This window comes from Equus caballus, chromosome 4, assembly GCF_041296265.1.
Source record: "Equus caballus isolate H_3958 breed thoroughbred chromosome 4, TB-T2T, whole genome shotgun sequence".
In the NCBI taxonomy this organism is placed as follows: Eukaryota; Metazoa; Chordata; class Mammalia; order Perissodactyla; family Equidae; genus Equus; species Equus caballus.
In genome coordinates this window covers 36,129,335-36,146,618 of record NC_091687.1, presented here as the reverse complement: position 1 = coordinate 36,146,618, position 17,284 = coordinate 36,129,335, and the positions used below count along the sequence as shown (strand labels likewise).

The 17,284-nt window shown below is 35.0% G+C and overlaps 2 protein-coding genes across 30 annotated transcripts in view; one reads left to right on the top strand and one right to left on the bottom strand.

Annotated features, from left to right (window-relative positions):
• The window catches only part of RUNDC3B (RUN domain containing 3B), a 150,926-nt gene that overhangs the window by 82,356 nt on the left and 51,286 nt on the right, over positions 1 to 17,284 (bottom strand). For all 29 annotated transcript variants that reach the window (XR_011438132.1, XR_011438135.1, XR_011438130.1 and 26 more), the window contains 2 exons: positions 14,356 to 14,489; positions 4,801 to 4,886 (listed from right to left, as the gene is read on the bottom strand). Coding sequence is in view for 23 of the 29 variants with exons in the window: in XM_023639111.2 (XP_023494879.1) it covers positions 4,801 to 4,886; positions 14,356 to 14,489 (220 nt within the window). In the remaining 6 variants the exon portion in view is untranslated. The remainder of the gene's footprint in view (positions 1 to 4,800; positions 4,887 to 14,355; positions 14,490 to 17,284) is intronic.
• ABCB1 (ATP binding cassette subfamily B member 1) overlaps positions 2,160 to 17,284 on the top strand; it is a 197,270-nt gene continuing 182,145 nt past the window's right edge. The window contains exon 1 of the mRNA XM_014739171.3: positions 2,160 to 2,555. The gene's annotated coding sequence lies outside the window, so the exon portion shown is untranslated. The remainder of the gene's footprint in view (positions 2,556 to 17,284) is intronic.

Sequence of the window (17,284 nt, the reverse complement as noted above, 5' to 3'; positions counted from 1 at the left end):
GAAGGGGAAAATGAAAGAATTGAGAAAACTATACTGTAGTAGCTAGGATGCCATAGAATCAAATTCCAGTTTTCTAATTAAGAATGTATTCTTGGTCTGTAGGAACAGAGTTCTAGAGTAAAGCAGCAGGTTCCCTCTAGCGACACCTTCCGTCTGCTGCTGAAACACATCAATTGTAGCTTCATCCTCCGAGTCCAGCTGTGCAGGTGTGTCACTTTATTGATTGGCTGCCGTTCAAATGGGAATCTGATCTGCCTCACAGACAAACCCTCTCATTCACAACAGGCTTTTATTAGTTTATTAAGCCATGTATTCCTCGATCGTTGTTCTCAGTCTTGACTCCTTGGGCTTCTCAATGGCCATGCTGAACTCCAGAGTCTCCCCAGCTACCACTTCACAAAAGAGGTACCAGGTCCCTCAGAACCAGCACACGAGCAAGTACCAGGAGCAGCAGCAGAAGTGCTTCTTTTCTTGACTGAATAACATTCCACTATATAAAATATACATTTTTGTTTATTCATTCATCAGTTGACGGACATTTGGGTTGTTTCCACTTTTTGGCTCTTATGAATAACGCTGCTATGAACATTTGTGTACATATTTTTTGTGAACATGTATTTCAATTCTCTTAGAGGTATATCTACATCTCTACATCTAGGAGTCATGTGCTGGGTCGTATGGTAACGCTATGTTCAACCTTGAGAGGAACTGCTGGACTGTTTTCAAAGCGGCTACATCATTTTACTTTCCCACCATCAATATACGATGGTTCCAGTTTTTCCACATCCTTGTCAACGCTTGTTATTACGTGTTCTTTTGATTGCAGCCATCCTAGTGGGTGTGCAGTGGCATCTCGTGGTTTTGATTTGCATTTCCCTGATGGCTAATAATGTTGCACATCTTTCATGTGTTTATTGGCAATTTGTGTATCTTCTTTGGAAAAACGCCTATTCAGACTCTTTGCCCATTTTTAAATGTTATTATTATTATTATTATTATTGGGCTGTAAGAGTTCTTTATAAATATTCCAGATATAAGTCCCTTATCAGATATATGCTTCGAAAAATTTTCTCCTGTTCGGTAGGTCATCTTTTCACTTTCTTGATGGTGTTCTTCAAAGCCAATTTATCTATTTTTCCTTTTGTTGCTTATGTGTTTAGTATTCTATCTGGGAAACTACTGCCTAATCCAAAGTCATGAAAATTTACATCTGTTTTCTTCTAAGAGTTTTACAATTAAGTCTGCTCCATTTTGAGGTAACTTTTTTTATGCTGTGAGGCAGCAGTTTACAAGCATCTTATAATAATGTTTATTTTTTCATCTTTTTTTTTTTTGAGGAAGATTAGCCCTGAGCTAACTACTGCCAATCCTCCTCTTTTTGCTGAGGAAGACTGGCCCTGAGCTAACATCCATACCCATCTTCCTCTACTTTATATGTGGGACACCTACCACAGCATGGCTTTTGCCAAGCGGTGCCATGCCCGCACCCAGTATCCGAACCGGTGAACCCCGGGCCGCCGAGAGGCGGAACGTGCGAACTTAACCGCTGCGCCACTGGGCCAGCCCTCAAAGTAAAACTTTTCAACAAATTCAAAGTCCCAAAGTCTTTTGTAGCTCTTGAAATAGTGGTAATTTACCACTATTCTATCTACTTCTCTATAATCAAGAAAAGTGTTTAATCAATTCTTTTTTTTCCATGTTGTGAAAAGCTCAGTAATTTTTGAAGTTTTATTTTATACTTTACTCCTTCTTTTACTCCTAATGTAATATCAAGAAAATAACATTTCTTCTGAACAAAACTTTTGTCATTATAAATTAAGTACTGTGGTGTAACTGGAAAGTAATAAACAGGTCTCCATAGAGTTAATTTTATCTCTACTTTGTATCTTACCAGAATACTTTCAATCTTGTTTCAAATGTCCCATTTGTATTTTTTAGCTTAACTTTTCTAATTATTTTTCAGTCTGTGGGTGGGGAGAAATTAAAACTTTGAGCAAATTAATTCAGTTTCTACTTTAAGTCTGTAATTCTAGGTCTTCCCAGTAACCTACCAGAACAATTCCCCACTTTTTTTTTTAGCTTGGATTCTAATCTTGACTCTGTTAACTTCCTACCTCTGGCTATTTCCCAATAACACCCCAATCTCTAAAACCATGAAAATCTTCAAAGGCTTTTTTTCAATTGCTCACCAAGACATCCTCCACCTTAGCAATAAAGATCACATGAATTTCTCTAATACTTTGGAGCCATCGTCATGTACTCCAAGAAGAGGATGTATTGTGTTTCTGTTCCCCACACTTCCTCCGCCCAAGCTTATCCTTGGATTTTCACTGATTAGTACTTTCAAGCTTGCCTGCCTTAGCTCATGTCGCTCTTCCTTTTGTACTGGGGTAAACACTTGTATCATCATTTTAAAGGACGTGATTACTCTTTATCTGTGAGGAGTAGAACAAGAAGAAATCACTTGATTCAGATATTCTCAAGATTCCTAAAGGATTAGAGATCATTTCTCATTGTTCTACAAGCACTTACATGAGGAAGCATACAGACAAAAGGTAAGGTATAACTATTCTTTCCAATTGTTTGCTTGTATTTTACAAACTTAATCTTCCAAACAGATATGCCTTGGCTAGAGGTTCACAATCACATTTATTTATAAATAAGACGTTTCTTTGATTTGATTTCAGTAAAAAAAAATACTGTAAATAGTTAAAAAAAAACTTTCTTCTCTTTTTGGAATTGCATTTTTTTAGTTAACTTCTAAGACAAGAATTCTGAAAAAACTCCCTACTGTCTTCCTTTCTTGAGAATTAGAGTCATTACATTCATATTTAAATACTGTGTGTGTATATACATATATATACATAAATATTATATATTTAAGTATGTGTGTATACACATACTAAGCCATGTTTCTGTTTGAATAATATATATTTACATATTGTTACAAGAACATTATTTACTTCATGGACTTCTCTAGAGCTGAATCATTTCCTTTTTTAAAAAAGGACGGCTAACATCTAAGAACAAGAGAAAAAGCATTTCCCTTCAAATATTTAAACTACTCATTCTAAAAATAATCTATTCAAGAATTATTTCTACCCCACCCAATTCTCTAAACTAGAGAACAAGACTAACAACTCAGAGAGATTATTAATGCTTTAATTTCTATTTAGAAAAAACTATCATAACTTTCATACAATCTTTTTATTGCATAGGAGATGATTATTGTGTAAACTTGGGTTTGATTTCATCAATTTAGGATTTTTAGGTTTGATCTCTGAGATTCTGATACTATTTTTATTTTCAAAGCCTTAGTATCTCTAATATTTAGTATCTTTCATAATTAAACTTATTTGCTAGTGATGATAAATAAAAGAAACACGTTTCATTTCAAAAGGTTCATTTCAAATGTCTAAAAGTTTATCATCATCTCACTGTCTACCTTTAGAAATATCCCAAGAGTATCATATCACTTTAAAAGAATTCAATAAGTATATATCGGATTTACTTTATGCAAATACTTCTTTTAGTTAAAAGTCTTTCTATCTCGGTCAAATTTATAATCATAATAATTTTTTCTTTGTATTTTGCAAATGAAAAATTTACTATTTTATTACCTAAAAACATAGAGCACTTAAGTAAAGATATTGTAATCGTGATTCTTGGTTACTTAGCTAAGAATGTGTCATAATAAATGCCCAGATTTTCTTAAAACCCAAAATATCAAATACTGCATCAGGACATGGAAATTAAGATTCCCGATACATGATTTCTTTATATATGTGCCTAATTTTCTCTATCAAAACTGGTATATAGTTGTCATTCTTTTCTTCTCCTTCAGAAATATGATTAATAAAGTAGAAATAAGTATGATAATTTAGAAGCGTCTAAGGCAGTCCTGTGCAAAGAACTTCCTGTGATGAAGAAAATGTTCTATATGTGTGCTGTTCAATTTGGTAGCCATTAGCCACACATAGATATTGAACACCTGAAATGTGATAGAGCAACTAAAGAACTGAATTTGTAATTTTATTTAAATCTTAACTAATTTTAATTTACATAGTAGTATGTGGTTAGTGGCTACTGTATTGAACAGTACATGTTTAAGCTATTGAAATTATTAACCATTTTCACTTACAAATACTTCTGATATGGAGAAATGGTTTCTTTAACAAAAGCTATAAAAATAGATTTGTAGACCACAGCTTAACAGGAATGACTGTTGTCCTAATATGAAACTTTTTCTACCGTTGTAAGAAATTAGTAAAGTCCTGTTATTCACATGACACAGTGTGTCATCTCTAAGTCTAATCTAAGAAAAAGAACATTGTACAGACTACCCTAAAAAGACAACTGAGCAATCATTAATTATATATATGAATTAAAGAAGTGAATAATTCATTTATATTCTTTATAAGCAAATAAATAAATAAATACTATAGCATAGAAAGAGAAGGAATGCTATAGGAATTTCATGGTTAGGTTTTTCTTCAAATTGGTCAGAGAAAAGTCTATGGAGAGAATGAACCTTCAAGTGTTGAAAGAGTGAGAATCAGAAATGATTCAGAAAAAAGATATTCCAGGCACAATATGAAGCCTGAAAAGATAAAGAGAGGTAGAGGTATGTTTAGTTGACAAATTACATTCTTCTGAGAAGATACTGGATTTATTAAGCAGTTCAAAAATAAGGAAATAAAATAATGGAGGATTTTAGAAATGAAGGTCTTCTTTCTATTATTATTTCTAAGTCTTTAGGTGACTCAAATATATATTTGAAAATTAAAAGAACTTTTAAACCTGGTAGTCTTGAAGTCTCTCAGAGCTGTAGAAATGTATTCAGATAAATGTTTTTCCATGAGTGCTACTCTGATCCAGGCTCTACCCTAAAAGGAAGAAGAAAGAATCAAATATGAAAAACAAATTAGAAGTTAAAAAATATTTTGCCACTGTGTCATCAAAAATACACGCATTTTTAATATGGAAAGAATAACTCATTCAAAATATACATTTGATAAAGACTAAGAAAAATATTCAAGTAGATAAGAATAGGTAAATTTTTATTATGTATAGTATATGGTATATATTTTGTTTCTCTGAAGGTATAGGGTACAGCAAGTCAGATTAACTTTCTATCCTCTGAAGAGACAGAACCATTAATATTGAGCTACATGAGTTAGAGACTTCTTTTGAATCACATAATATAATCCTAAGACAACAGCACTTCAGTGCCCCAAATCAACATGATAATTAAAATGAGTCCCCTTATAAAACATGAGGAACAGAGTCCATTCTCATTAATAAAAACAATCACTCTCACACCACTTATTTAAGAGAATTTCCCATCTATCCTTCCAGAGAGAGGTATTACACAATTTCATTATTTATCATGCATGGAAATCACGAGTTACCGAATTTGACGCCCCCAGAGAATTCTAAAAATGATAACCAAATATTTAAACCAGAAAAATGAAATAAACAACAATACCCCAGAAGCATATGCTAGAACAGGATCACAGCAACAGGAGATTCTGACTAAATGTGAATAATTTTACTGTTGAAAAGAGGTAACATCATTCAATAGTTGAGACTAGCCAGTTAATATTATTTTTACTATCCAAAGCATTTCTTCTGAACCTTTTGTTTCGAATGAAAGAATGTAAGAGATCATATTTGTAGGGAGAATTTTATAATCCAATTACTTTATTTTTATTCAACCCGTTCACAAATCTCCAGAAAATCCATTAAAGATTGACTAAATAGAAAATCAAAACATTGCAATGGCAGTTGAGAATAAAGATGACGCTAATCAATATTTATGATGGTTGACCACCAGTATGGAAGGAGAAAAAGCATTCTTTAGACTACAACTCAAGAGAATTCACCAAACTCTTGCATAGGAAGAATCAAAAAGCAGTCAATTTAGACAGTGGTAAAACCTATCAAGCTAGAAGCAGCAGTAGTGCTGGGAAATAAAGGAATGATAAAGGTGTAGTAAGCACAATCATCAACTGGCCCATCAAGCTCAAAATGTCTTTCAGTTTGTCCACTGCTCAGTCCATTGTTCCTGCTAAGTAAGCCTAGGGGAACATACAATTTAGCTGTGGCTGACTGGAACAGAAAGGAAGAGACAAGCTGTTGGCCAGCAGTCTCAAGATTCTCTCTTGAAATTTCATCTAAAATACAGAGAGACTAGTAGTGGTGGGTTGAATCAAAAGGCTACAATTTCACCAAAACAGCAGAGAATGTTGCTCTCCAGAAAAAGTTAGACACAGGAGACTGTGCTATTGCTAGATAAGCAATGTGGGGAAAGTCCTGCTTCCTGATTTATTAATGTCAATCCATATAAAACTTGGCTGCACCTAGTTTCCTGTCCTTGGATGTTTGTGGAATTCTCTGTTATATTGTAATAAATTGTGCTAATTTTAAGTTTCTTTTCTTTTGACAAAAGAACTTTTACTAGAACAGAAGATAAACAGACTTATTAAAGATTGTTGGAGCTATGAAGTGAGAAAGTTGAAAACTTAGATTTAACATTTTACTTTATCAGTTAGATAATGGTAAAAGTAGTCAACACTGCTTTAGAATGCAATTAATATATGCTTGACTCTGTCTTAAGAGCTTTAGATACATTAAGATGTTTAATCCCCCCAAGAATCCTGTGTTAGGTTACAATACTATCCCTACTTTACTATATGAGGAAACAAATAGACACAACTAGAAGACGGGAAGCTGACTGCACCACCAAACCTACCAACCTAATTGAATTAATACCCATACATTCTACCTTCCCGCCTGTTTCAGGGGATGAACAGAAATCGTTGAAGAGAGTGAAAAGACAAATCACAGAGTGAGCAAAGACATTTGCATTATATGTCTGACAAAAGACTCTCATTCATAAAATACAAAGAATTCTTACAAATCCATAAGAAAAAGACAACTCAATTTAAAAAATGGGCCTGGAAGGGGAAGATTTTTAACTACAGATTCAATTTCTTTAGTCAATATCAGAATATTCAGATGTTTTCTTCCTTTCTGTGATAGTTTTGTAAGTGACATTTTTCAAAGAATTTGCCCATTTCATTTAAATTTTCAAATTTGTAGGTGTGAAGTTACTACCTCTTTTAGGATTTTTAATGTCTGTAGGGTCTATGGGGTTGGCCTCTTCTTTGTTCCTAACACTGGTAATTTATAATCTCTTTTTCTTCTTGAATAGTCTTGCTAGAAGCTTATCAATTGTACTAACCTTTTTAAAAACACAAACTTTTGGGGGCCAGCCCGGTCGTGTATTAAGTTTGTGTGCTCTGCTTCAGTAGCCTGGGGTTTGCGGGTTCAGATCCCAGGCATGGAGCTACATACTGCTCACCAAGCCTTGCTGTGGGCATCCCACACACAAAATCGGGGAAGACTGGCACAGATGTTAGCTCAAGGACCATCTTCCTCAAGCAAAATACCCCCACAAACTTGTGGTTTTGTTGATTTTTGCTAGTATATATTTGTTTTAATTTAATTGGATGTTTGCTCATTATTTTCCTTCTACTTTATATTTATTACTTTTCTCTTTTTTACAGCTTCTTGAGATGAAACCTTTGATCACTGATTTTCAAACTTTATTTTTTAAATATATAAAATCCTATTTAAGCCTATATATTTTCCTCTAAGCATAAGTTTTTCTTTGGCATAGTTTCATTATCCTTACTGTCCAAATATTTTTCAATTTCAATTGTAGTTTCTTCTTTCATCCATGAGTTATTTAGAAGTCTTTCTCAATTTTGACTCATACAAACATTTTTTAGTTATCACTTTGTTAATGATTCTAGCTTAATTCTACTGTGGTTAGAGAACACACATTATATGATTTCAATCATTTGAAATTCATTGAGATAAATTATAGCTCAGCAAATGACCAATTTTTGTATAAGTTCTGTGTATGTTTGGTAAGAATGAATATTCTGCAGTTTTCTATTTTGATTTTCTTATATATACTCCAGTTCTCTAGACTTACTAATCTTTATATTTTCTTGAACCTATTATAATTACTTAAAAGTCTATTATCTGCATCTCCCATAGGTCTGTTTCAATTGTCTTTTCTATATTTCTTTGGGTCATTTGATTTTGTTTTCTGATATGTCTGTGATTTTTTGATTGAGTACTGGACATTGCATACAGAAATTTGTAGCAGCTCTAATATTATCTTTGTCTAGAGTAGATTTATTTTTCTTCTGGGTAGGCAGACAGTATACTTGAAAACTACCTCGTACCATTTAAGGGTACCACTTTTGGGCCTTTTTGGACTGGTCTTCATCTAAATTTCCCCTACTCCCAAAGCATAGCCTTTTTGGGGTCTCAAAAGCACGGAATGTTTACGGGGACCCTCCAACTTGTTTGACCCTGCACTCTAACCTCTATCTCTGCAGAACAAGACTGTGAAATCTTTAATCAGTTTTTCTAGCCTCCTACCTGCTGCTTTCAGCTTGGTTTATGAGACTTGCTCTGTGCTCCAGGTGACTAAGAGTTTGTAAACACCTCACAGGAAAACTGCATGTATAATTTTAGGCACATTCTTTTGCAGTTCTCTCCTCTCTATTAAGTCCTGGTTTCACTGGCAGTTCCAAGCTCCAACTTCTCTTTCTCTAGCCCAGGGAAACTAAAACCACGCCCCCCCCCCCCCCCCCCCCACCAAGACTTTCTGCTTAGCCTATATACTTACGACGGGAACAGACAAATGCCCTTGGGCTAAAAGCCAAGATGACTATGGGGCTCACCTCAGGTACTGTCCTTCTCCCCAGGATTGCAGACACTTAAGTTATCACGCCTTGGTTCTTCTCTATGTCTTAAATTTGTTGCTTTGTATATTTTATCCAACCTTTATAGTTGTTCTTGGCAGAAAAGTTCCTCTGATACAAGCTATTCTGTTATCACTAGAAGCAGAAACTGATTCATTTCTCACCTCCAGGATCATCCCTTTTTTAGACTCCATTATACCCTTCTAACTTGACTTTCTGCTCCCACTCTCCTTTCTATGCATTCTCCATGTCACACCCAGTTGATCTTTCAAAAATGTAAATCACATTACAGTACTCTACTGCTTTAAGAGAATTAAAAGGAAGAAACCCTCAAGTAGCTCCCCATTGCACTGAGAATAACATCCAAACTCTTAATCATGACCACATCTTCTATTCTACACCTTTCTTCCTCTGCTTAATGCTTGCACAGCACATTTCTTCCCATAATTTGCATCCTGGCTCAAATATTACTGCCTCAAAGAAGCCTTCCCTAACCACCCTATCTAAAAGAGCATGCTCTCTTCCACCACTCCTATCACTTTCTAACTTCTTAACTGGTTTCATTTTTTTCATTGGCCCTGAGATTATAATATATATTTATCTTTTTGCTGTATCACTAAAATGTACCTAACATTTGCTCTTTTCCATCTTTTTCACCACTGTCACTGTATCCTCAGTATTCATAATAGCTCCTGGCACACAGTAGGCACTCAATACATACTTGCTGAACAAGTGGATAAAACTAAAGTAGATAAGTAACTTGCTCATAGCTGCTAAGCACTGGAGTCATCAGTGAGAAGTGCAGAAAAGGAATGATATGAGGAAAGCAGTATTTAAGAAAGATTCATAAGAAGTTAGTATTTAAAATGGATAGAATGTAGGGCCAGCCCTGGTGCCCTAGTGGTTAAGTTCAGTGTGCTGTGCTTTGGCAGCCTGGGTTCGGTTCCTGGGCGCAGACGTACACTGCTCTGTTAGCAGTCATGCTGTGCTGGCAACCCACATATTAAAAATAGCAGACGATTGGCATGGATGTTAGCTCAGGGTAAATCTTCCTCAGCAAAAAAAAATTAAAATGGACAGAAAGTAAAATAAATGGGCAGAATCAGAATATCTCTGGTTTTGGCCTGGGAAACTGTTTCTTTATTTTTAAAGCTCCCCAAGTATTTCTAACATTCTTCCAGGTGTGGAGCCATCACAATGAAGAACCAGGGAAAGAAAATATCCAGTGGTGGTTAAAAGAGAAGAGAGATTTGTGAGTCAGTAATAGAAAATGTTCATAAAAATGGCCTCTTTGTAAAATTATATCTTACCGTAAAGTTCTAGTATTTGATAACTCTGGTGTATCTATGATTACTACCTCCTCTGCCTCTTTCAGTAGAAAACTTGGCTAATCTGCCTCTGGGACACAGTACTGACAAGGCCAGCTTCTGAACAAACAAAAAAGTAAACAAGATGAGACCAAGAAAGACTAGGGAAGATTAGGGATGTATGTCATAAGAATGTATTAAGGACTACATTCACAGCTGTGACATGGTATAGGTGTTCATCAAAATTTACTGGATGGAGGATGCCTGGATATACGGATGGCTGATGTGACTAGCATATTCGGAAATTGGTCTCATATGTTAAATTCAATATTAGAAGGAATGTAGAAGGCAAGCAACCCCAAATTAGAGAAACCTAACTTAGTCAAAAACAATAACTGTTCTTAAAAATAAAGAAAAAGAAAAAAACCCACACATGATATGCGGGAAGGTAGGAAGAACTCAAGAAAAGCACAGAGCTCATAATTTGAGGCTAAAAAATAAAAAATGAAAGAGGAAGGATTTCCTGAGCTTGAAATCAGTTGGAATACTAAGAAAATCCAATGGAAATATCTCCAAGATCAAAAAAAATAGTAACTAAGGATCCAATTAGGGGGGTTTCTGTCAGAGATCATATGTTATGCTTATAAGTAATTAGCCCAATAACAGATGGGGAAGATGGGTGAGTTCAGAAGACACTGAAATAAGTACCTGTTGAGATGAAGTTATTTTTCTGTGTGCTAATTCTAGTCTGAAACCTAAGTAAGTTGATGTATAGAAAGCCCATGTCCCAGAACTCCTGCATATTGTGGAAAGAATAGCTGCAAATATACCTGACACAGAAAGATTACCGGCATGATCTTCAATTCAAATACTCTATTTCAATGTTAGGCTACGTTTAGGCCCTGGAAAATAGGCTCTACTAGTCACAGGCTAAGCAAAAAAAGGAAACGATCTGCATTTCATAGATCTTAGCTTAGAGTGACTAAATATCAGATCTCCCAGGGGGGCAAGTTTCCACAATATGAATCTAAGTTGTACAGTGGTACTAGGACACAGACAATCCTGAGTCACTCAACTCAACTAAATTCAAAGAATGTTTCTATACTGAGATAGTCATTGTTCCATGGTGGACCTTGTCTTCCACTGCTTAAAATGTCATCCACATAACACTAAAGGTGTATTTAGAGTGAATCTGGCTTCTTATACAGAATTTTAAAAAATGATCTGTTTTGGTCCCAAGTGTACTGAGTTGCACATTAGTTTGATGCTTCAGTTCTGTTATGTTTTCATAAGTGTCAAGGCTGGATAAGAGTGCTCTATATGCTAGCTGTCACTCCAGACTGTAACTCAAAGGCTTAATAATCCTGTCATCTGAGGTATTTGTTTAATCCTTCAATCTTGACACTTGCCAGGTGTGATTTACTGAGCAGATTAAGTACTTTGCTCTTCCCATTGCAATAAAGACAGAGGTAATCTTTGCCTACAGACTTTTCCCAGCATAACCAGGCAAATCACAGATCTCTTTCCCCACTAAATGGAATCTGTTTGAGGCCTGAGCAAAACAAAAATATAAATGCAGGATTTGCAATATGATTGTTCTGTGGTGTTTTGATAGTCAAGACCAGTTTTTTACAGAATAAATATTAACTCTCTCTGCTGGACAGCATCTTGCTGTGCAGGGCCTAGTCCCAAGAGTCTCATTAAGGAGGTGGTTACCTAGGGTTTGGGTTTCTTTGGTTTACCTAGGTCCAAATGCTACATTTTTAGGTTTGTTAACTTCTCAGTTACCTTTTGTATTTTGGGATACGCTAGTTCTGTAAATATATTCTCTCCTATATTGAAGGGGTTTAGAATACACTTCTCATGTTGACCTCTCCTACTTTTAATCTGAAAATAAGAAAACAAAGTTTATGTATCACCTGGAATACTTTCTACTTTTATAGACTTGACTCATCAAAATCACAGCTAGTCTTTTATTTCTTTTATTTTTTTATTTTTTATTTTTCTCCCCAAAGCCCCTCAGTACATAGTTGTATATTCTTCGTTGTGGGTCCTTCTAGTTGTGGCATGTGGGACGCTGCCTCAGCGTGGTTTGATGAGCAGTGCCATGTCCGCGCCCAGGATTCGAACCAACGAAACACTGGGCTGCCTGCAGCAGAGCACGCGAACTTAACCACTTAGCCACGGGGCCAGCCCCATAGTCTTTTATTTTTTATTTATTTATTTATTTATTGGGGAAGATTAGCCCTGAGCTAACATCTGCTGCCAATCCTCCTCTTTTCTGCTGTGGAAGACTGGCCCTGAGCTAACATCCGTGCCCATCTTCCTCTATTCTATATGTGGGACACCTGCCACAGCATGGCTTGCCAAGCAGTGCTACGCCCACACCTGGGATCCGAACCGGTGAAGCCCAGGCTGCTGAAGCGGAATGTGTACACTTAACTGCCATGCCACCGGGCCGGGCCCTTATTCTATAATTCTTAAATGTCAAACACAGTAAGGAAAGCTACTATGACAATCCAATAAAATAAATAAATAAAATTCTTAAACTAAAGCTGATATGGATTATATGAGCAGCTAAGACTTTTCACAATTTTAAAAATTATTGAAGATCCCAAAGAACTTTCATATAGGCTATATTTATTGATATTTACTGTATTATAAGTCAAAATTGGAAACTTCAAAAACATTAAATAATTAAAAAATACTAAACCCATTATATGTTAACATAAATAACATATTTTTATGAAAAATAACTATGTTTTCCTAAACAAAAATATTATGAGAAAAGTGGCTCTGTTCTAAATTTTTTCAAATCTTTTTAATGTATGGCTTAATAAAAGAGAACTGCTTTTGCATTCAATCTTTTACAATGTGTTATTTTAGTTAAAGCATATGAAGAAAATTTAGCCTCACATAGATACATAGTTGGAAAACAGAATCATTTAATAGCCTTTTTAGGTAAATGTGGATATTCTCCTTTGATTATACATCAAAATTCGGTAGGTGATAGTTTCCTAAAGGTTAATTGAAACATGAACTATAACCATATTACTCAACTTTTCATACTGTATTACATTAAATCCATTGATTTATCTTGCCCTTTGACTGGATCTTTTATTCATGCATGATTTTGTAATTCCATGCATTTGTCATTTAGAAAATATAAATTATACAGGTCTACCAAATGTTGACACATTTCACTAAACAATTAAAAAATACATTTGTTAATATCAACACCAGAAAAGTCTTTAAGTACTGGGAAGCTACCAAGCTTAAGATGGTGAATATAAGTTTTCCAAAATTCTAATTTTTATTTGAAAGTTTTGATTTTACCATTAGTAACAAATACTGTCAGCTGCTTTCCTTGAAGTAACAGGCTCACTTCATTCTGTTTTTATTCAAGAAATGTCTCCCAAATGCCTAAGTCTAAAAAACTTTAGTTTGAATGTTTTTCCTTCAAGTAAAAATAGTATTAGATATCTAACAAAAATGTCTAGTTTAGCTCACATTTAAATAAGTGCATGAGTACTTTTCCTTGAAGCAACCGTCATATTTGAACATGCTGCAGAAATGCTTTATGCATACTTCTCATTTTGTCACTCAGGATATTAAAAAAACAGGTACTCAAAGACTGAGAGTTAATAAAATTAATAATCTTTACTGTGTCATCATGGACATTCTTAAATGCAACTAGCTTTTTTTTTTTTTTTTAGACAGAGTGCATAGTGGGGAAGAACTCAGTGACTACTAGCATAGTTTGATGCCACTGCCTTAATATGTGCTAAGGCACCAGCAATTCTACCCACCACTGTTTCTGCATCAGCAGTGCAAATGCAAACACAGTGCAAATGGCAAATAACATCTTCGTATTATCTTAAAATAGTTTTGACATTGTGGACCCCCAGGGTTCTGTAGGGCACTGAGAACCACTAGTTTAGGTAACTCAAGAAATGTAGAAACTTCATAGAATACCACAGCTTTTATTGTGCTTCTTAGAAAAGAAATTAATAGAGACTAGCTTTCTACCTTCCTGCTATTCATAAGGCAACAGTGAAGATGCAAGAGCATTCTAAAGCAACTACATGCAATAAGAAAAAAGTGGAAACAAGCCTCTGAAACATGTTAAATTTGCCTGAGTGCTTAATCCCAACAAAGAAAAGAAAAATACTCTATATAGCAAAGAGCTCAAAATTTTCTCTTTAGGTCAAAATTACTTAGGATTAGATTATACACATTACATATTATTATTTATGTCTTACCTTAGCTCTAGAGGAACTGACATTTTCCATATTTTCAATGCTGCAGATACAATTCTGTGAAACCTTCCGGCAAGCCACTCTGATATAGTCCCAGAAGCTACGAGGACTCTCATAACCAAACCAGGTTACTTGACCTTCAGGAGACAAATTGTAACACAAAATAAAAGAAAACTAGACTAGAAAATTCAACGAGCAAGAAGACTAAAATTCTGAAAAATAAAAGGAAACATAGTGTGCTACAGTGGAAAGGGCACTGATCTTAAATCTAGTCCTGTTCTACCCTTATCTAGTTGTGTACTATGGGCAATTTATTTAACAGATCTGGATTACAGATTCTCAACAACAAAATCAAACTAAATAAAATAAAAAGGAAACAGACACTAAAAAATCTCTTACAGTTTAATATCCTACTATTCTGATATAGTCTTTTAGATAGCACACAGAAAATGTTCTTTGTGGTTCTAGTTAAGCATTAATTTAAACATTAACAGTCACATTCTAAAGTTTTCTCTACCTAGAAAAATAGAAAAAAAAAAATAAGACAACGCTTTTCTTCCTCTTCATACGGATACTTCAAAGAAATGAAACATGTGTGGTATATCCTATATGCAAATATAATCAATTAGAATCCTATATTCACTGATTATTCATAATCTTCTACCCAACCATTCTCATCTATAATGCCATAAAGCTCCTCTTTAACTGTCATTCATCTGCTCTCTTCTAATTACCAACCCATGAAAAGTCCTTCGGGCATTTACCATTCTAATCTTCCAGATTTGGGTAATTTCGTGTCTGCTCATGAACAAATATTCTTTTGTGTGTATCTTATATTGGTATTCATATTTCTATGAAGGACTTTGAGTAGCAGGTCCAAGGGAGCCACTGTGTACTCAACATTTTTAAGTGAGATGTGAAAGACATCTTAAGACTTTATTTAGTAGTCTGGAATGATTACCTAGGGAAGTTGCTCAATCTTTTATTTTTCTTCTCCTCTCTCCCCAAAGCCCCAGTACATAGTTGTATCTCCTAGTGGTAAATCATTCCAATTCTTCTATGTGGGATGCCACCACAGCATGGCTTGATGAGCAGTGTGTAGGTCCATGCCCAGGATCCAAACCGGTGAACCCTGGACCACTGAAGCAGAGCTTGCGAATTCAACCACCTGGCCATGGGCCTGGGCCCGGCCCCGGGAAGTTGTTCAATCTTAATGTAGAAAAATTTGCTTTTATATGTTAAAATCTGTGCTTCTTCGTTTTGAATTAATTATTTATTTATCTCAAATCTTCTCTTGCCTAGTAATAGCTTCTCTCTAGCAACACAATAAGTTCCTGATCAGCAAGCACCATTTCAGGAGCAATGTCTGAAATGAGATTTGAGTGGCTCCCAACCATGTCAGCCCATAAGAACAAGTGGACTGCTTTTTAAAAATACTCATGCCTGGGCTCCACCAGAACTAAATAATCAGATTCTTTAGAGGAGAGCCCAGGCATTGGTATTTTTAAAAAGATTCTTCTGGTATTTCTAATAATATATTTATTGTTAATCAACCAATAGAAAGCCTACATATCATGACAGGTAACTCCTATTCATCATTTAGGACATTTTAAAGACCTCCTTCTCTTGTAAGCCATGTGTCATCTCTACAGTGGGTCAGTTTCCTGCTATGTGCTGGAATAGCACCCTACGCTTACTTATACTTATAATTATCTGTTTACTTGATTGTCTCACATATTAGGTGGTAAGGTTACTAAGGCAGAGATTGTGGCTTATTTGTCTCTAAATTGATCTCAAGCACTTGACATAAGTCTCCAGCACTTGGCTCAAAGTAGGCATTCACTAAATATTTGTTAAACAAATTGGTAAATCAGCACAAAACAAATCATCTTAATTGCAATGCATACAAAAATTTGAATTTAAAAATCTAATTAGTATCTTTTTATAGTAACAGTTCAATGACAACCTGGTATTAAGACATCTGCATGCTAGAAGTATCAAATATTCTAGACAAATATATTTACCTTTGTCTATATATAAAAATACAAAAGCAGCTAAAAATCCTTATTCAAATATCGCTTTAAAAATCAAATCTTACTACCAACAAATAGAAATCTATACATAGGAATATTTATAACTTCCCTTCTTCCTCTCAATCTCTCACCATCACTGTCCTTTACCCTCTCTCTTCTTAAGTTAAAAAAGCTCCTGGAACAGTGTCTCCATATAGTTTGTCCTTAGGGCAATTTTCCTATTACCAGTTTGTTACTCATTTGGAGAAGAGGCAGGATGCCTAGTGGTTAAGAATATGGGCTTTTGAATCCGGTGGACCTGAATTAGATCAGTTCCTAGCTATGTGATCTTGAGCAAATGACTTAACTTCACTCTATTATAAGTTTGAGTTTCTTCTATAATATAGTTGACAATATTGGTAGCACCTACATGATAACACTATTGTAAGGATTAGATGAGATATTGTATATGCAGCAGATAGTACACAGCATAGTACAGATGTTAATTATTACTACTGTGATTACTATTATCATACAAATAGTTAAGGACCCAAGCTCCCCTTGCACCACAAACTAAGTGGGAATGAGATGTGAAGTTTTTCCCATTACTTGCTTAGAATCTAGAAAAATCTTTAAAACTTACTCCCTAATCCAACCTTTTCCCATATTAACCATTCTAAATTTACCTCCCTAAAAGGTTTCTAGTCTCGAATAATTTTCCTTGGCTTCTATTAATTGGGTTCATTCCGTAATTTAAAAATGAGAGGTACAGCTGCCAGACTTCCCTCAGAAACAGAGTACTATACACTGGCAGGGATCTTAAAGAAAAGAATATCACACGGTTTCTCTGGTGACTTTATTTTAAACCTTCTCACGAGTCTGACATGGCTGAGGAAAATAATTTATGAGAAGTTTTAAAG